Source organism: Eleutherodactylus coqui, chromosome 5 (assembly GCF_035609145.1).
Source record: "Eleutherodactylus coqui strain aEleCoq1 chromosome 5, aEleCoq1.hap1, whole genome shotgun sequence".
Lineage (NCBI taxonomy): Eukaryota > Metazoa > Chordata > Amphibia > Anura > Eleutherodactylidae > Eleutherodactylus > Eleutherodactylus coqui.
Genome location: NC_089841.1, coordinates 238297755 through 238319497, shown reverse-complemented (window position 1 = coordinate 238319497; position 21743 = coordinate 238297755). Strand labels below are relative to the sequence as shown.

The window sequence follows — 21743 nt, the reverse complement described above, 5'->3', positions numbered from 1 at the left end:
GTTCAGGGTTAGGAAAAAAAAAAACTAGATCTAATCTGCATGATGGACCAAAACAGAATAATTCTTATTTTTGGTCGTGTATGCATCTAGTACGTCCTACCACCAAGATGTCCTTTAAAGATAGAAAATATTTTTAAAGCGATACCCATGACACCGCTTTCACAGCTTTAGACTAGTGTTTGGGTCGGCTTAAGGTGCAATTAGGTTTAGGGTTTTTTTTTAAATAATTTTTTATGAAAGGACAGTACACTTGTCTGTGAACCCTAGCAAATAAATATGGCAGTATGATTTTGGACTGTGGAGCAAAACCAGAGGGTACTGCCGTAGGGCAAGCGAAGTTATCTTAAAGGCTATAATGTATCTGTTCAGAAAAAAAACATTCGGTTCCGTTAGTGATGGGCTACTGCTGAAAAAGAACTATCACCGAGGGATCACTAAAATATAACTTTTATTAAATAAAATTTAAAAATGTATCTAAGGCATGATCCTTTAATTCTGTTAAACTCCCAATGGAGAAATTGGCATTCTACAAGTTGGTAAGTCCATACATATATTATGTGTTAATGCCCAAATTGTGATGCACTGAGGTATGGTACCACAACTACCGTGAGCTGGCGTATATAGTTTGTATGTAACCAGGAATCAACACTGTAGTTATATACAGCTCCACATATATCAGTCACTGCTTGGGCTATCCATGCCCGATATGAGTAGCAGTGGTTTTATATTTATGTTGGAGCTGACAAGAAAATCTAGCACTATTAGATACAGGGCAGTAATAGAGCACACTTGAAGCGTGATCCCTATCAGGTATAGTGCTCGATTTAAAGCATATACTGTATATCAGTGCCCAGGATATGTGGCATCAATGTCAATGTGGTATACCAGCTGATATACCCTAAATTGTGATGCACTGAGGTATGGTACCACAACTACCGTGACCTGGCGTATATAGTTTGTATGTAACCAGGAATCAACACAGTAGTTGTATACAGCTCCACATATATCAGTCACTGCTCGGGCTATCCATGCTATCACTATCACCATCATTCTTATACAGCCGGTCAGGCTGTTCGGTTCTATATTATACACTCACCATCCTGATGATGCGGTCACCTCACCAATGACCGCTGAAACGCGTTGATGGTGTCAGCTAGTTCATGATAGCCTTGCTGATTTGTGGGACATGCAATAGATGTCCACATTATCTTTCATCTGGCTATTCACGCGCTGATGGTGGTAGTGACAGTTACTGACAGTGGGAGCTCAGTGCATATCATATTGAACTCTCCCAAGTTCAACTGCGTATTGCTGCTAGTAACTATAAAATGTCACTAATAGCGCCATTCATCTAAATGGAAGCAGTTATCAGATTTTTACTTATCGGCTGCATATAGCAGTGTAAAGTCCATATTAGCGGGTCATCTTCTCTGCTGACCCTCGCCTGAGACTTTCCGCTGTATTTATTAGTAATGGTCGTGGGGTTAAACCACATGGAGTTTTAGTGTTGCACTATATCTATACACTACTTAACAATGTACCTCTGACCATTCAGCGGTGAAGTCTGTTTGCTAGCTCCACTACATAACATAGAACATCAAGACTGTCATTAGTCCCGTTAGTCAATATAAACGTGTAATAGTGACCGTGTAGATTGGAGCTGCATACCATACTAGGCTATAGCTAACTACATGAGCTGGTATACCACACTGACATCGATGCCACATATCCTGGGCACGGATATACAGTATATGCTCTAAATCGAGACTATACCAGACAGGGATCACGCTTCAAGTGTGCTCTATTACTGCCCTGTATCTAATAGTGCTATATTTTCTTGTCAGCTCCAACATAAATATAAAACCACTGCTACTCATATCGGGCATGGATAGCCCAAGCAGTGACTGATATATGTGGAGCTGTATACAACTACAGTGTTGATTCCTGGTTACATACAAACTATATACGCCAGGTCACGGTAGTTGTGGTACCATACCTCAGTGCATCGCAATTTGGGCATTAACATATAATATATGTATGGACTTACCAACTTGTAGAATGCCAATTTCTCCATTGGGAGTTTAACAGAATTAAAGGATCACGCCTTAGATACATTTTTAAATTTTATTTAATAAAAGTTATATTTTAGTGATTCCCTCGGTGATAGTTCTTTTTGGCTCTTCAAAGGGTTCCCTTTTCTGTCACGGTGACAAATACTGCTGAAAAAGCTCTAAAATCTTTAAAGTTATTCCAAACCAGAAATGTTGAACTCTGAAGTGATTATTTAACTGCCAATTACTCCTGTATAGTATTACAAATTGACCCATCCTCTACCACCTCAGTATTCTATTCGGCAAGGAAATTATGTGGCCATGCTCTGTGCCTATGGAAAACAACGGGCGCCGTATTTTACTTTTTGGAAATTATGTGAGAAAGTATAGGGAGCGCCTTCCGAGTCTGAGCTACACTACTAAATAAACAATGGCACCACCAAAGTTGATGAAAGCCTTCTGTTTAGTGTAAAGCGACACTTCCCGAATTGTAAACATCTCTCAACACCCCCTTTGTTACAACACCTGGGATTTTCCGCCCAAAGCATTACAGGAGGTCTGTCAGCTTATAGAAGAGAAATAAACAGTCTAAGACCTGAAGAATTCGAAGGCTGCTTCCACACCTGCGTTAGACTCGGTTCGGGGTTCCCGTCTCTCAGAAGAGAAATTCATAAAACAGAAAGAAAAATGGATAGTTTTTCCCCCCAATGATTTCAACGGGGTTTATATGAAAAGAAAAAAAAAAAAAAAAAACAAATGGAAAGGCCACCGTCCGGGTTTCTTTTTTTGCTGCAGGCCGTACTATTCTTCTATTTAAAAAAAAAAAAAAAAAAAAATAACAAAAACGAAAGCAAATGAAAGTCTTTCCGTTTTTTTGAAACCCATTGAAATCAATGGGCGGAAAAAAAAATGGATGTGTTTTTTCAGTTTTTCTCCTCCAGGGTTTCCGTTTCTGTTCAGTTTTTTGAATGGAGCCCTAATGCAGGTGTAAAAGTAGCCCAAGGTCAGAGTCACATGATCGGATTTAAGTTGCGGATTCCACGATTTTATGAGCCGCCATAATACGCTGCTCAATCAACAGAAGGTATAGAGGAATTCCCCAAAACAAGCGAGTCCACACATGCCATTTGCTGATGGGAATAGATTTCCAACAATTCCCTAATATATAGGTAAATGCGCAGATTTCCGAATATAGGGCTACTAGTAGAAAAAAAATAAACACTATCTATTAGGCCACAGGAAAGTTCAAATACTGAACCCAAAAATACTATTTCAGGAAGTTGCTTTGGATCATGTGATCTCATTGTGACCGCCTGGAAGCATATTTGGTATTTCAGCCACACTTCAGTAGCAGTAAGCGATTCCAGCGACCTGATTGGTTCTTGGGTATACACCCCCCTTTGGAGATGTGCACGAGTGGCCGGCCCGTTAAATAAGCAGCAGGGCCGTAGGAGGGTCGGCAAGTAACCCTAACCCTAAACCCTAACCCCCCCGCGGGTCTCGTGAAGTAGCACTCGTGTAGATCTCCAAAGGGGGGTGTGTACCCAACAACCAATGAGGTCGCTGGAATCGCTCACCGCTACTGAAGTGCGGCTGAAATACAATATATGCCGCCTGGAATTTACTTGCTTCTCTGAAGGAGTCACTATTTTAGTCAGCAGAACTTCCTGTGAGATGAAACTACATGGACTGTTCCACATAGGCTCTTCAGAGGGGGGACTAAAACTCCTATTACAGGTGCGGATTTTATTAGAGGCTCCTGTCACATAGTTATAATGAAGAATATGGCAGTTCATCCTCCCCGACCATAGACTTATGGTATTTAGGGTATTTAAGAAATAAGACATTAATGATATTTACACAGTCCTCCCAGATGGAAGAGATGGTACTGGTTCTAGTTGGTGATGTGAACCTGTGCTGAAGCATCATAGGATTGATAGTACAACAAAGGGGAAGAGAAAGCAGGGATAAATCTAAAAATCAAGATGGTATCTGATATGTATCAGACAGGTGGCTACACTGTAAGGATATGAGTGCAATATACATAGGAGACCTCCAGCTTGTGACAGACAAGCAGGTGAGGGGTACAGGAATGGAAAAAGGTGTGCTCTCCGGAGTGGCCCTTTAATATTTTGTAACATATATATAAATTGTTAGTAGAACAATTCAACCCACAGCGAAGATGCCATCTTTTTGTATGTTATTGGCCCCGTTGACAGCCGATTACTCCTTCCACCTCCTCTGGTCATAGCCAGGAACATTCCCCTCCTATCATGTGCAGCAGATATTGCACCACATAGTCTATCAGCGCTCGTCACTGCCGTGAACAGGGTGTGCACCTTGTAAAGGAGCGGTGAGTGCACCCAACCTTCCTTCCCTGGCCAATCCAGATGTGCTCCTGGCTATTGAAGGCACCCTCCTCCATTGCAGGCTGCCTGCGCAATTATGATTTTGCAACGGTGCTACTGTATTCTGACCAGCCCCTGTCAATGTCTTTGCCTATTTCTCCGATGCCACGCTACAGCGCTGTCTGTCAGCTGCCACTGAACTAAAACTACTATTCACGCAACTGCCTAGGGGCCCTTGCAGCTATACCAGACTCCAATTGGAGGTGTTAAAGGAAGAAAATAAGGGGACCCCTAGCTGTTGCCCTCTGGAGCAGCCAAAAGTAAAATCGGTCAGTGGCAAAGTGGGTCCGCACCCACTGTCTAGAGGAGACTACTTTATACATCTGCAAACAATTTTCTTGATCGAGTGATAAGTTTTTAAATATCTCTATGAATGGAGCCAACAGACTTAGCCATTTTTATCATGTAGATGCAGCAATGGATGCCGTGATCCAACATTGTTAGATCATTCCAACAACCATTACATGTGAACCAAGCTGGGATGTTCCTAGATGCCCATTTGACTAGATATGATGGTTTTAGTTTTAACAGCAGTATACATCATTAATAGGATTTGATAGAAAGACGAGGTGCCCATACATCTTCGGTAGCTGTCAAACTGTTGTTTCTTCTGACTCCCCTATACAGAAGAATGTTCGGTTTGGCCAAATGTTTAAGTGTTCTGAATGGGGAGAACTCTGGTGTTGGCTTATATCTAGCCGGCAAATTCAATCTGCCTAATCCTTCTTGCCCTCAACATCATCTGTTGAGGGAAAAGTCTAGAGGCCTCCATACGCACTCAACAGTTTATTGGTCCTACCAAAATCAGAGAATTTGGACAACTGTTATCAAATGAGTACGAGATCCTACTGAGGACAGTGAATACAAAAGGTTTTCAGCTAAGGCCAAGTCCACACTAACGTGATTGCGAGTTGCAGCCAATGGACTCGGAAACAACTCACATCAGACATCAATTGGACACTTACCTGTGTGCCGTCTGAACTACATAGATGATGCACACTCAGGGGCACAGCATATGATATTTTGTGTCTGTGGTAAGGACAGGAACAGGAACTGCGATGAGTTTTTTCACATAAACCATGGGTCCGTGTGAAAAAAAAAAACCATGAACATAACCTCATAAGGCAAGAATGAGGCCATGTGCTATCCATGGAGTTACACAGAGAGCACACGGCCCAAGAATATGGCCAAGTGTACCTGGCATAAGAGTGAAGGAGATTCCTTGTTCCCCACTAACCTAAATCGTGACACAAACATCTAAAAAAAAAATGTTGACTCCCCGAGTCCATTTTGTTTGGGCTTGTGTTCTTCATGCAAAGTGAAGAACCAAATGCTCTAATTTAGCACCAAGCATCCGCTGTGATCAAAGATGATCCGTGGGGGACTCTAAAACGGTCTCTTTAATAAAAGGCTAGCAGGCAGAAAATACACAGAACTGAAAATGTGAAGACTAAAAATATACAGGCAAGGAAGGTAAAAACCGCAGGAGACCAGAATACTATGGGAAGCAGTCATTAACTTTTCCACAAGCGTTCAACATAAACCAAAAAAAAGGGAGTTGACCTTTTTTTTAGGCACATTAATTGTTAACATGTAGTAAAAATAAATCGAGACGAGATCTACTGGACAAGTGTCATTTCAGAAGATGGCTGGAAGAGTCGGAAATAGTCCAGCACACAGTACATACAGGGGCATACTAAAGCTTGAGGACAGAGTAAAGTTGGCTATAGGCACACAGATATGATCAAGAGGGGTCACCCTTCAGATATGGAAACATTTATTAAAAAAAAAACTCTGTCTTCTTCATCATTTGCATTGCTCCATGTGAAAAAGTTTTGATGGGATCAGTAATGATCTAAAGTTTGTGGGAGCAGCCCGACAGTCCCTCAAGTGCAGACATTGATGGAAAGATGATGAAGTCAAACATGAACCATGTCCAATTCTTTGGTCCCTCTGGAGACAAGCGCTGACAGCAACTTCCTCCTCTTGACCCATTCAAATCAGGAATGAGCTTTTGGATCAACAGGCCATCAATGTGTGATCAGTGGGGATCCAACCCAGGGTAATGTTTATCCAGACACTCTGGCTCTCCCATACAAGAGAATCTGCCCGGTACTACAGCTGCTCAGAGAGGAGAAAGGGAATTCTTTACATTTTGCTTTTCAAACAAAATAGCAAAACCGGTTAATAATCCTTAGCTGACATTCCTCCTACTGTAATGTGGCAATCTCAAGTTAGTGAAGGTATGCCAAGTATTCCGAGATATTGTAAACACATCCAGGCAGAGACACTGATAGGACACAGAAGTTATAATAAGGGCACCATCTTAAAATACTACTTATTAGGGCGTTGCGATTTTTTTCCCAAAAATGAGAATCTCAAAAAGATTCGGGGTCAGCGGGGGAGAGCGGGGAGATCCCCCGGCTCCCCACTGCTCACCGCCACAACTCACCTGTCACCCGCGTCAGCAGCCGAATCTTTACAGACGAGCGGGAGGATACTCGGCTAAGGCACTACTCGCTCGAGTAGATAGCCTTAGCGAATATACTTGCTCATCTCTAGTTCGAGGACTGGAGTTTGGGAAACACTGTTCTAGAGTAGGTAAGTAGAAAAGCCTTTGAGATCTTTAGAGTGTAGACCGGGCGAGATGTTGAGGATACCCTTGGAAAGAATTGAACTCTTGAACTTCTGCTCCATGATCGGACTTGGTTGTACCGATTTAGCAATAAAATGGTCAAAAACGTGAGACTATTTCTCTTACAACTTCAATAGTTGGCATCTGTATTTCAGACTTCCAGTAAGGAGTCACGTTCCAGTTTTCCATGATGCCCACTGTTTTGATGATCTAGTTTTTATTCCTTCTTTTTAGGATGCTTGAAGACCAGACTTCAGTTTTCCAAAACAAAGGATGAGACGTTTACTGCCGACTCCTTTCATCGGACTAGTGATAAATATACATGTGGTATCCATCAACTGTTGACTTAGTAATAGATTCTTTCTAAACACTGGAGAACAAAGGCCGAGAGGCCCTGAAAGCTCAATTACAAAAACTATCTACTATGGAAGCTCATGAGTCCTTCCTGTAGCTTCCAATCACTGCTGCTTTGGAGGAACAGATCTGAAATTACACTTAAAGTTCTTCGCAAGTAACCAACTGCAAGAAATTATGAAACCAAAAGGAAAGACAAAAACTACACGGATGTATTATTCTTACTCTATACTTTACTTTTTTATCAACATGTGATCTTCACTAAATGGGAGTTTTTCCCCACTGTATGCTAGGTAGGGCTCCGACTGCTGAGACCCTACTTCTGCCACTTCAAAAATAGGTCTCCTGAGCCCTCTGTTATCCGTCAGCAAGCTGGTAGAAGAGTGGAGGATAGCATAGAGCCAACTCATGTGTGGTTTCTGTTCATTCTCCTCTAACAATAACCAGTATATCCATCCCTACACAGAGGCATAACTTGAAGCTTCTGGGCCCCAATGTAAAATCTGCAATGGGCCCCCAACTATAATGCTGTAGTCATGGTACTGGGCTCCCTATATGGAAAAGATAAACTTTATGGGCCCCCTAAGGTTTGTGGGCCCAGGTGCAACCGCATTCCCTGTAGTTACGCCCTGACCCCCATATATAATATACACATTGGCTGATGTCAGTCAAGCCATGGAACATCTATAAATAAGTTTATGGCATTCCAAAATACCAAAAAGTTTAATCGCCAATGAATAAGACCTTAAAAAGTGGACATCGATACACAGTATATAAACAGGAAAAAACCCACAATGGTATCCACATGTAGAACATGGAAAGAGTACAGCATACAAAGCAAAAATGATACTACAAAAAGGTATATATACCCTAATATGACACTTCTAAAGAATAATACCGCTAGTTAGAACCCGGTTCTGTACGGATGTGGAGCAGGAGACCAGAAACTGCTTGTCTACAGATGGTTGCTCTTCCTCTTGGCGCAGTCTCCGATTTGGCTGACATGAACTAATTTGCATATTTTTTTCAATGGAGCATTGCCTAAAATTAAGCCTCCATACACACCGCTGGGTCCCCTTAAGGAGAACAAATGCTCCCTCCTCAACTATTCTATAAACACAGAAAAGCTACAAAGCGAGGTCATGCAATCAAAATAGCTGCATCTGATCAATTGTACTATAATCATGCAGTATGTGGCTTACTCCAACGCCAGATGGGAATGTGCGGGGGAGAAGAGGCCAATGAGGACGCTGTAAGCAATGAAATCTGTTAGTAAATAAACACTCAAGCAGTGATGTAAAAGCTCCACATGACATCTAACAGGCACCGACTCAAGGGGGCTGGAAGTGGTTATCACCAAAAAAGTAACCAATGGGGCATAATGAAAGGTCTTGTTCATGCCAGGCCTGGAACTGCTCAAAGATTCCACACATCAGAAGTGTCTGCGTAGAACATACCAGGACTAGTAGAAACTCACAGATGACTCTCTTGGCTAGAAAAGATGAAATAAACTACAAACATATTTAAAACAAAAGAAACTGCTAAAAAAGTAACAACTTTTTCCTTCACACTCATGGAAACGAATTGCGATTTGGACGAGCAGAAGGGGAAAAACAAAAATGAAAAAAAAAATTTGCATGTTCTATTTTTGGGCGGACTCAATAGTAGCCATACATACCATGGCCCACCCGCAGTTGACATTGCAAATAGGCCATGGGTACCCGCTCCATCACCTAGTGACAGGCAAGGGAAATACAAAAATGTTTTTAAAAAAAAGCTCCACTGCGCCTTACCGACGGGTGAGCGTCGGATTCTGCTGCAGGCTCCCGCATGTGGAATCCAGATCGCCCGTGTGCAGCCGGCCTAAGTGGAAGAACTGTCTGCATGCGTTTCTGAATAGTTCATTCATTTCATTGGCTTTCCAAAAAAGGGAAATGTTTCCATTTGGTCCCATTGTGTTTTATTTCCATCTCCAAAATGGAAAAAAAAGTGCCGACTATTTTTGAAAACCCTTGAAATCAATGGGGGGGGGGGGGGAATATATTTAATTCAGTTTGATTTCATGGCAATGACATGGTTACTTTTGTTGTAGCAGAATAATAAAACTTTTATGCCTAATGGAGGATCCATACAAGACAACTTCACAGAAGAGGAGAAATGCTGTTGTATAGGACAGTAAGGCTTGCTGATGTATACAGAAACGACTACTCACTGCAAACATTAAAGGTTCATTATGATCCGGCTGCAGCTGAACCGTCGTATGACCTTTGTCTTACAGGCAGAACTCCAGATCCACAAATGTATAACTTGGTAACACTTCATTTTTTAACTTGGCTTAAAAGGCTAAGAAAAGAAAAAAAGGAAAAACAGCCATGCGAGTCACAATAACATAATCCGCAGTACAAGTACTGCCCTAATGCTTCCTTTTAAAGCATGTTAAGCTAAGCCCAGTTTCACACGGGCTATCCAGAGTTCGCATGCAGGAGCACACAGCAAACGCCGACTCTGACCCCGACCAGCAGACCCTCTAATCGTAGGCTGTGGATGACCGCGGGCTGTGGTTCGGAAACTTTCTATTGACTTCAATGGAAGTCGTCCGTGTGGACTCAGCAGAGAAATAGCACATGCTGTGATTTTAAATCCTTACGGAAATCGCAACCGTTACCGCTCATTCTATTTTTTCAATGGGTGCAGAAGATCACGCATCGTCCGCGGTCGTGTGAGACCGGCCTAACTGATGAAGGTTGGAGCAGCTCTTCCTAGACAGATTTCCTTCTTAATACAAAGTTATTGGCCTGAGACTTATAATTAAAGGGCTGTATGTGACCTCAGGGATTTTTCTATCAAAGACCTTTCCTGCTGGGAATCAGACGGTTGGGGACAATCCTGAGCGGCGGACCTCTACCCATTATCTACTGATGACCTATCCTCAAAATAGGTCATCAATAGAAGAAAAAAAATACCCGAGGTCCCCGACAACCCCTTTAAGCTGGGATCTTACTGCAGTTTTGGTTTACATTTAGCATCTACACCAGCAAAGCTTCCACCATAAATGTGTCCATAGCTTTCGACAAAGTATCTTCTTCGGCCTCCAATTTGTCGATATGCGTCAAGATAACGCAAAATCATGAAGGACCCGTCCAAAAAGTGCAGGGTCCCAAAAATGTGCAACAAATACGCCAGGAGTGAACATGGCCTTTGCTTTCTTAGTAACCAAATTCTGGAAACTGTAGTTCAACGAGGTAGGAATTGAAATACATATAGAACCATCTAACAAAGCCGAAGTATTTCAGGTCCGCCCCCCCCCCCCCCCCCCGCAGTCTAGAATATATGACACAATATCCAGTCACGAGAAGGGATTCAAGGGCTTTTGTTTAGTCTGAAATCACCAGTCATCAACATGGGAAGGCACTAAACACAAGAATGTAACAGAACAGCCTTGTACTCCGTTACACAATTCATTAAATCACATATTGTGTTCCAAACAAGGGCCATCACATCACTCCACAAGACAAGTCTAGCAGACAGCGCCCCGATGACACAAGCAGGGTCTCACCGATCAAACAAGTTCTTCCCATAGTATGTAAACTTTTCTAAATAATTTGAAGAAACGTCCCAACAGAGAAACAAGACCCCCCCATCAGTCCCCTCCCCTTCACTAAGGCTTCAATCAATCAGTGCAGAGTTGGAATTTGAGTAGTACAAATTGAATAAACGCTACAGTGTTTCCCCCCAAAATTAGACCCTGTCTTAATACTAATTTTTGCCCCAAGAAAAGCACAGGTTCTTATCTTATACTCACCTAGGAGGCGCTGTCCGGGTCGCTCCTGCTGGTCTCCGGAACTCTGGAATGCTTCCGTGCAGTCCTCAGCCACGCCTCCAGCAAGTGATTGCTCTGATTAGTTCTCGAGTGCCGCAGCTCAGCCAATCGGAGCTGGCGCTCAATGAACCAATCACAGCCATTCAATGCAATGCTGTGATCGGTTCATCGAGTGCCATCTCCGATTGCTTCTCAAGCATCACAGGTCAGCCAATAAGAGCAATCGTTTGCTGGAGGCTGGGTTTACAAACCCCGTTACCAGCAAGCGATGCTCTGTTGGCACTAAGGACTGCACAGAAGCCTGTTGGAGCCCCGGAGACCAGCAGGAGGGACCCTGACAGCACCTGCTAGGGGAGTATTGCATTTTTTATTTTTTTTAAAAAGCTAGGGCTTATTTTCAAGGTAGGGCTTATACTTCAAACCCTCCGTTCCGAAAATCAGGCTACGGCTTATTTTTGGGGAAACCCGGTACTTATGACATTTAAAACGTAAATGTTCTAATTGATATTTAGGAGAACCTACACTAATGGGTTCAAGTAACAAATTGTCAAAATGTACCACTGCACAGGCAGCAATAAAACTTAAAGGGGTATTCCAGCGTTTCAAAGTGGATGTTATATGCTCATAAGATGATAACATGTAATTATGCGATATAATGTTATAACTTGTTTTACAAAGCTGCACAGATCTGGCTTTCCTTCTCCCCCCCCCCCCCCCCCTGCCCCTTAGTTCTCCACTGGTATCCCATGGTTACGTCCTGTAAGCTCCGATGTGTTACTGGTCGGGCATGCTCAGTGCCTTCACCTTCTGTAACGACGACACAGTTTGTATAGTTGCAATCGCACACTTGTTAGTAACTGGTAATGGGGCATTGTGGGAGATTTAGGTTTTGCATTCCCTGGAGGTCATTTTAACCCCTTAAAGACCAGAGTGTTTTGTTCCTAAAAGGCCACACAATTTTACCAGATTTTACCCATGTCGTGGTTTTATGGCCCTAATTTTTTTATATTAGGAGTAATGTGTACAAAAAGTGAAAAAAAAAACACTTTTTTTTAGAATAATGTATTTACATTAAGTACAGGAATGGGTTTGTCATTTTGTTCAGGACGTTTGAGTATATAATTTGCATAATCTCGGATTACAGCGCAGATATGACGATAGCTTAGGTTGGCAGCGGGTAGTTTTCTTTTTGTATCTATATTTTTTATTTTATTCTGGGGTTTTTTCTACTTATTTTTGTAGCTTTTTTGTTAACCTCTCCCAGTGACGTCACTGTTAAAAACTGCTTCTGCCTTCTCCAAGTCTTCGGCCAAAAACCCAACCTGCTCCTTCTAGATTGCAAGAGCTTTAATCCTGCACTGTAAATTTGCTATCAGCCGGGATTAAAGCCAGGACCAAGTGCCCTATATTTATGGCGCTTGGTCCTTAATGGGTTAAATCAGAAGTTAGCTAGAAAGCAGCGATTCCGCAGGTTGGCAAAAAAAGAAAAAGTACTGAAGTTCAGTTTCATGACTTAGATGGTCATTTTGAAAAATTTCACCCAGTCTCCGGAATACCCCTTTAAATTGCATAAAACACCCCCACCTGGTTGGCATTTACGACGGGGGCAGAGAACATCTTCCATCTGGCTATACACAAACACTCAACTGTCTTTGTGCAATGCTGCCCACGGGCCACACAGGTTAGTGATTTCTATAAATGACAGTTCATTAATATTCTGCTATTAGAAAAAGTTTATTTTTCCAAAAAGTAAGGAATCTAATAATCCTAAGCAGCGCAGAACTGAAATTCTCCGTATCGGCCCCGTGAATCTAGCAGATGAACTCAGACAATTTACTGTACCTTGGATGCCACTTACAGATAGAAGACAAAGTTGGTAGTAAAGTTTATGGCTGCTGGCAACAAAGTCTTCTCAGGACTATCGCCAGGCTCCCTTGTCTATAATGGAAGTCTGTCCAATACCAGCAGTGCAGGAGAGCAGCGCTAGTCAAGCAAAGGTAAGCTTAATGACACAATGTAACCAATAGACAAAGCAGAAAGGAGGCGGCAGTAACCTCTGCTAACACCCCGATACAATGTATCCCTTCAATAGAAGTTCTCAAGTAAGGAAGAGCCGGACAGATTCTGCTGAACTGAAACATTGTGAAAGGCTGTAATAAAGAGGATTTTCTTCCCTAAGGAAGCGCTGCTTCTGCTTCATCCATGTAATGTGAAGGAGTCACGCATCGGGCTTTTTGTAGAGCTGGAAACCCATATTGCATACATAAGGGCAGATTCAGTTTTCGCTGTTTGACACAACATGGAAAATATACAGTATAACACACCACTTGTATATCCTTCTGCTTCAGAACATAATTAACACTAAAGAGGGTCTCATTAAGTAACACTAAGAAGGCAGGAGATTTTCCTTATTTGTTGTTTTTTCCCCCTTCCTTTGGGTTCCATCACATCATCAGTGCTGTGAAGAACCCAGTTCTGTAGCTTGTCCCCTCCTGGTTATATATTCTGTACTTTTCTCCTGGCCTCCAGGTCACATGACCAGCACTCTGACTACACTCTGTGTACTGCAGTTTATGTTAACTGTCATAAAGAAAAACTATCTTCCTTGTCCACAGCAACCAATCACAGAACAGCTCTCATTTCCTATCTCGTACCTAAAAAATGAAAGCTGCTCTGACTGGTTGATGTAGGTCAGAAAGTCAGTTGTAAGAAATCTGCTTCCTTAACTGCAGGACACAAAGCGTGGGCAGAGTACTGGTCATGTGACCTAGAGGCCAAAAGAGCAAGTGCAGAATACATACATATCCTGGATGGGACAAGCTACAGAACTGGATTCTTCACAGCAGACACAGATATTGTGATGGATTTCCCCAAACTAAAATAAAAGCCTTTCTGCTGGAAGTCAGGGGAGCGCAGTGTCACCTTCCAAACCCCTGACATCAGGGCTCACATCCTGGGCACCATAACACTAGGAGTTTGGGACGGGTATCACTGCAGCCGCTGATTGGCTGCAGCGGTCACCTAACTTCGGCTGGACATACATGTCGGCAGAAGCCACTCAGCCATGTCACAAGGGGGTTAAAAACAACAGGTGAGTATAGGCTCTTTTTTTTATTATTTTATGCCGTGCACGTCTGTCCGCTGTATTTTTTTACTTTTTTTTTAAATTCATTTTCATAGTGGGAAAACCCCTTTAAGCAAAAAGCAGGGAAACTAATTTATAGATATAATTCTAAAATTATAAAACACAGGACACCAATATCCATTCCAGGGAGTTTCTATGATCCAAACTAGCCTACCCTAAGAGGATATTGGGCAGTACCCTCTATAACTACTCTGTGCAGTTGGAGTTTTCACGTCGGTGTAGTATAACTTTATATTATAGGAACATGACTTGTTATCAGAGGATAATCCCGCAGCCTCACCGGTGCAGTGAACCGTGAGCAGTATGCTATGAGCGGGCGTCAATGGCACAGCTGTTCTCCAGCTCAGCCAGGCTACGGCAGGCCAGTTTGTTGACTTTGTCTAAATGAGGCGGCAGATCATGGGTGGTCAATCCACTAAATAAAAGGTCCTACTAAAGTCAAGGGTCATGTTGTACACTGGATGACTGAGAGGCTCTCTGTGCTGCAACTTCACAAACAGGAGAGAAATATTGGACATTTTCAGGTTAACCCATGAGGGATTGTGTGAGGTTATGAGATGAGTCAATGCCACTGCATAGGGAGTCAAATTCCCAAGAACTGACAGGTATTCTGTTTTTTCTTCTTGCCCTTTATCTCACTAACAAAAAGCGTTATGTCATATATTACTTAGCTTAAAATAATCCAGGTTTCTTAGAAATTCCTACATGCATTAGCAATTACTTAAAAAAGCAGCTCTTTAATAGAGATGAGCGAATGTACTCGTTTCGAGTAATTACTCGATCGAGTACCGCTATTTTCGAGTACTTCAGTACTCGGGTGAAAAGATTCGGGGGGCGCCGGGGGGCGGCGTGGCGGTGCGGGGGGGTAGCAGTGGGGAACAGGGGGGAGCCCTCTCTCTCTCCCTCTCCCCCCCACTCCCCGCTGCAACCCCCCACTCACCCACGGCGCCCCCCGAATCTTTTCGCCCGAGTACGGAAGTACTCGAAAATCGCGGTACTCGGGCGAAAAAGGGGCGTGGCCGAGTACGCTTGCTCATCTCTACTCTTTAACCCTTTAAAGACCTGCTTTGTGTCTTAACCCTTTCCAATCCACTGTCTGACGTCTAAAGACATTCTGTTTGAAGGCTGTATAGCTCCGATGTCAGAAGACATCCGGTAGGGTATTCTTACTCTAGATTACTGGCTGTCTGTTGTCGGGGCCTCTCCAGCATGTCCCATACTGCAGTACTGGCTCTAGCCAGCAGATGGCACTATTGTATAATGGCAGAAAGAGAAAGCCCCCTAGGAAACCCTGAATCCAAAATTGGATTGCAAAGGGTTAAAGGAGTTTTCCAGTCAAAGATACTATTGATGCCCACACTGGGTTGAAACGCTTCCTTTGCTCTGATATTTGTTGGCACGAAGGATTAATAAAAGCATGTTCTTTTTTTACGAGTAGCGAACTTCAATCTTTATCTTTTCCTGCCTATTAACAGGATAGGTCATCAATAGTTGATCGGCCGGGGTCCGCCGCTCGGGACCCCGACCGATCAGCTGTGCGGGCTCAAGCCGTCAGCGCCGCACATACACAGAGGTCGGAGCAGAAGTCTCCACGCCGACCTCTGTGTAGTAACGGACACTGGTCAGCTCTTGTTGAAATCAAGGAGAGCCATGCGCGCAGTTACCAGCACCGGCCACTACATGGGAGGTCGGCACGGAAGCTTCCACTCTGATCTGTTATTGCAGCGCTGACAGCATGCTCAGCTGATCAGTCGCGGTCGGCGGACCTCGGCCGATTAACTATTGATCACCTATCCTGATGATAGTTCATCAATAGTATTTTTGACCGGAAAACCCCTTTAAGGACCAAGTGTTTTTTTATCATTGCAGTGCAAGAGCCATAACTTATCGACACCCATACAAGGGCTTGTTTTTTGGGGGGGTATAAGTTGTAATTTTCAACGGCATCTTTCTGGGATACATAAAATAGGCTGTAGAATTTTTAATAAACTTTTTTCTTTTTTTTTTTTGGGGGGGGGGGGGGGTAGTGGGGGAGAAAAAATGTCCAGAAATTCCAGCATTGTTTTTGGGCTTTGTTTTTTGCAAGAAGAGGTGTAGTTTTTGTTGGAATCATTTTGAGGTAAATGTGATTACTTTTTATTACATTCTTTGGGAGACGAAGAAACAATTCTGGCATCACTTTTTAAACATTTTCAAGTGCTCGCCACATGAAATAAGTAACAGAATATTTTCATTGTCTTGGTTGTTACAAAACACAGTAATACCCATTATCTGCTGCCTTGAAAAGACGTAGGTGCAAATTTAAAACCATTAGCGAGGTCAGTAAAAAGGCGCATTGGCCATCACTAAGGGGTTAATATAATTATTTGATTAGAGAGATCAAATTTTCTGGCTTTAGCTAACGGAAAATTTCAATAAACATTCACAACGCAGTCAAAAGGAACTTGGGTGTAACAATGTAATCCGTCCTCATACAACACCAGTCAGTTGTAGGAATGAAGCAATAGCAATTGCATACCAGGGTCCCATGGCTTAATGCAACCTTTGAGTTGTACCGAGCTGTAATGCAGCAGCCTTCATGGCCTTTGCTCATGTGTCATAATCATATGATTGCTGTACACAGACGTGCCAAAAGTAATGGGACGGGAACTTATATAATGTATGACTCACTCCAGCCTGGAGAAGAAGTACGGTGGCTAGACATGGGATTGATTCTACAAGTGGGCAGAAGACGTCTGGAGGGATGTTGAGTCTGGATAGGCACCCACAGCTCTGTGGTATTAGTAGGTGCATATGGACCTCTCTACCACAGCCATAGATGCTAAGTTGGGCTCATGTTGGGGGAACGTGTAGACCACACAGTTGTAGGAGCTCTCCAGTATGCTCCTCAAACCAATACTGGCCAACTTGTGTCTGATGGCCCGATGCATGATCCTACTGGAATATCTCATCGTTGTGGGGGTGCGGGAAGTTCACAAAGGGCTGAAAACAGTCACCAAGCAGTGAAACGTAGTGGGCACTGGTCAACGTGTTTAGACAGGCCAATGGACTCAACTTATGCCATGAAAACACCCCACACCAGTATGGAAAGATCACCAGCCTGCAAAGTGCCTTGTTGACAACTAGAGTCCATGGCTTAATAGGGACTGTATACACACAAACCCTATCATTTGCCCAAAACAATCGGTACCACGACTCACAGGACCACGCCATGTTCCTCTAGGGTCCAGTTAGGAACCACACGGGCCTAGGTGAGACGCTATGTCCGGTGTTGTGGTGTTACCGGAGGCATTTTGATGGGTCTTCTGCTCCCATATCCAATGGAAGCTAAAGAACACTGCACTGATCTGAGAGATTTATATGTGGGCCCTTCTATACTGAATACGGATGGGATTTCTGCCGGAGTCACTTGTATGCTAGCAAGGACAATTCTTGCCAGACACCGCTGGTTGCACCTGTAAGAGGTAATGCCCTTAATGACATATTCCCAGTACACACTTGACACTGTTGACCAAAGAATGATAAATGCCCACATAACTTTGGAAATGGAATGTCCCATCCGTCTGGCGCCTCATTCCAACTCCAATAATTCACATCACCTACTTATACAGGTGTGCGTGTTCCCAAGCGGTCACCTGAGGTAACACCACTTTATAGTCAGTTTACATACTGCTATCCCATGACTTTAGGCAAGTCCATACATTTTTCCAGCCGTAGAGTTACCAAAGACCTCTTTAACTCAATGTCCACAACAAAAAGCAACAGCAACAAGACTGACAGCATTCAGCAAGGCCTATTTCATCCTAAATAGCATTTCCCCACTATAGTCTTATCATGGGAATCACTCTTCTAGGAGGATAACTCTACTAATAGGGCAGAGAAGTTGTGGAAAGTCCGAAGTCCTAGCAGCGACCATGGCCGTCCATCAGCAGACACGAGCTGTTATATGATACTCTGTGCCTGCGGCTCGGCTATAAACTGCAATCTAAGTTCAGATATCTATTACAGTGGAGGGGCACCATGAACCCCTCCCCTAAAAATGTCAGCTTAGTACCAATTACATTTATAGAACCAATAGGTCCGATAAAACAAATATACTGGGTAATTATCTCATCCCATTTATTACTTGATTAGGTTTGATCACCTTGCAAGAAGTTGTTTAGTGCTGCTGGCTTTAAGTGGACCAACATTACTCCCATTGATAACCATGTCCCTCCAGCACTAGATGGAATTTAGCTAATCTACCACCTCTTAAAGGGCCAGTACTCATAACCAGCTTCCCAGGCCCCTACCAATTCTAGTGACTATTTTAAGCACCCTCCCCACTTGACGTAAAGTTCTAAAAAGGTGCTGAGGTTTTTCTACTGACTTTTGGTTTGACTCGCAAATATTCACCCAGCTTTTCCTTTTTCTCCTGTCCTGACCTTAGCTTGTATCTTGACCATCTGATTGCAGTCTGCACCGGCTCTCTGCCAATCTATCCATTTATGAAAGAACTTCACCTCTCCTCACTGAGCGATTCTCGTTTGAATGAGTCAACGATGTATCTGCCTGTCTAAACAGGCTGCATGGGAGCGAACGAACTAGTGATGACATCACTCACTTGTTCAAACGAGAATTGGCTCGTCTAAAAGGGCGCTAAGAAAAGATTTCAAAACAAATGTGGTTAGAAGAGAAATATGTGATTTGTGGTTCAAAATTTATACTGACAGATCAGCAAGGGCTCTTTTAGAGGAACCGATTCTCATGTAAACGAGCGAGTGACGTCACTGCTAACTTCTTCGCTCAAATGCAGAGTTTCTAAACAGGCAGATGGATCGTTGGCTCATTCAAACGAGATTTGTTCAAAACTGTTCAGTCACATCCGTTGTATAAGTGTTTGGCTCCACCCTTTTTTTCCTGATTAGACGCCCTATATAAGCCTGGCCTGGTGTCTCCTTCATTGCATGATTATCGTTCTCCCAGTCTGTAATCAATCTCCTCTTCTTGCTGCACCTATGTCTACAAATAGCTCATCTGTATACTGTCCTCTTGCTTCCCCCTGCTCCTCTTGTACTGCGAACAGATACTATCTGTGTATGGACCTCTGCCTTCCACTGACTCCGCTTCCCGCCCTTTCTTGTACTGCAGACTGAAACTACCCATGTACTGACTTCCGGCTTACCCTGACTACACTACCTGTCTGCTCCTCTGTACTACAACATATATTACCCGTGTACCAACTTCTGGCTTCAACTGACTGTGCTACCTGCCTACTCCTCTTGTACTGCGAACTGATACTACCTGTGTACCAACTTCTGGCTTCCCATGACTACACTACCTGTCTGCTCCTCTGTACTACAACAGATATTACCCATGTACCAACTTCTGGCTTCTACTGACTATGCTACCCGCAACTCCTCTTGTACTGCGAACTCATGCTACCCATGTACCGACCTCTGGCTTCCACTGACTATGCTTCCCGCCAACTCCTCTTGCACTGCGAACTCATGCTACCCATGTATCAACCTCTCGTTTCCACTGACTACGCTACCCGCCTGCTCTTCTTGTACTGTGAACTGACACTACCCGTGTACTGACCTCTGGCTTTCCCTAGCCACGCTACCGATCCGCACCTGTTACGACAAAGAGACTTTAACTCTGAACCGGATGGTTACAGAATGAGAGGGACTAAACGAGCAGTTTAAACCAAATGATAAACGAATGAGGCAACGATGATTTTTCTGCCTGCGTAAAACGAAAGACAAACAAAAAGCGAACGATTCTTGTTCAGTCGTTAACTTTCGCTCATTTGAAGAATAATCATTCCATCTAAAAGCACCCGAAGACATTACAAGAAAACACTGAGTGTAAATAAGTAGCTAGTCGCTGCATGCAGTTTGATAGACTTTAATACCCCCTTGTTTGGACAGAGCTTAAACCTTAAAGTGATGGAGCTGTCTAGAGCCTGGAAAGTCGTGAATCTGTAAGAAAAACTCTTTTCCATGGAGTTGGCCATGAGATGTTTCTGTATTACCGTAGCTGTGCTAACCCACCGACATGTTGATTCTGGAAGTCCTTCTAACAAATAAGACTCCTTGCAAACAGAGACCTACACAAGAGGGTCCTGTGGTCCTTCATAGGCTGGAAGGTGCTGTTATTAGGCAACAAATGGATTCCTGAATGACTCTTTTTGTTAAAAACACAAATATAAGAAGTTACCTGAGAGGGAGAGATCATGCCAATCGGATCGGTAACATATTCAGAAAGTGTAGCCATCTCGGGGCAGCAGGAGGGATCTTATCACACTCAACCAAATCAGGTCAAACCTCAGTCATACTGGCAAGAGACTCTGGAAGAACAAGAACAAATACGACATTTATTCACGTGAAGCACATAATGAGTTTTTCTCGGTAAATTAACTTTACTTCGCTAAAACAGGAAAAACTTCATTCAAGAAACTTTACAGGTCAAAAGTGGAAAATCACTTAAGGGTTCCGGAAACCTCCGACAGTGAAAAACTGAATTTAAAATGTTTTAGTGAATTGAGAAATGAAAACTGCACTCAGTGTCAGGCTGCCATCTCCATTTTTTAATTCATTTTTAGCGCCCCCTAAGGCTGGATTCACACCAACATATTTTCATTATGTGGACTTGTTATTTATATAGCACCAACTTACATAGCAGCACTTTTAGGTAATTTATTTATTATCCCCCAGCAAGCTGGGTACTCCTTATACCGACCTCGGAAGGATGGAAGGCTGAGACAACCTTGAGTCAGCTACCTGAACCATGCGGGGATTGAACCCGCAACCTTCAGGTCATGAGCGAGAGCTTCGGACTGCATACTGCTGCCTTAACAGTCTACGCCCTATGCATATATTTAATGTGTATTTTAAGCACGTAAGGCCACATGTGAGAGCCTGCAGCGCAATCCAACCTTGTGCCCAGCCGGCATCTGCACATACCTGTATCATTTCCTTCTTTCTGTACTGCGGATGGTCCGCACGGCTCGCCATCAGACATGTAGTACAGATTTTTTTTTTAACTCCTGCTTTTCCTGCGGAATCCAATGTCAATTACGGAGGGCCGCGGGTCGGACGGTTTCCATTGACTTCAATGAAAGCTGTCCGTGTGTAATCCGCAGGAAAATGGCGTGTGCTGCAATTTTTCATCCGCGAGCGGACACCGCAATTGGTTGTGTGCATGAAGAATCATTTTTGAATTGCATGCTATGGGCGGTATTTGCAGTGGAATTTGGTCGACACTCCAATAGAACATGCTGGATGTGAGTCCTGGCTGCTGCTGCCTTCACTAGCTCCCCAATCAGTTTCATTCCTGGCCTGGCTGC

The 21743-nt window shown here is 43.3% G+C and overlaps 1 protein-coding gene across 2 annotated transcripts in view; it reads right to left on the bottom strand.

The window, feature by feature from the left end:
• Positions 1–21743, bottom strand: part of LPAR1 (lysophosphatidic acid receptor 1) — a 120986-nt gene that overhangs the window by 29233 nt on the left and 70010 nt on the right. For both annotated transcript variants that reach the window (XM_066604380.1, XM_066604381.1), the window contains one exon: positions 20615–20744. In XM_066604380.1, the coding sequence (XP_066460477.1) occupies positions 20615–20671 (57 nt within the window). In that variant the 5' untranslated portion in view covers positions 20672–20744. The remainder of the gene's footprint in view (positions 1–20614; positions 20745–21743) is intronic.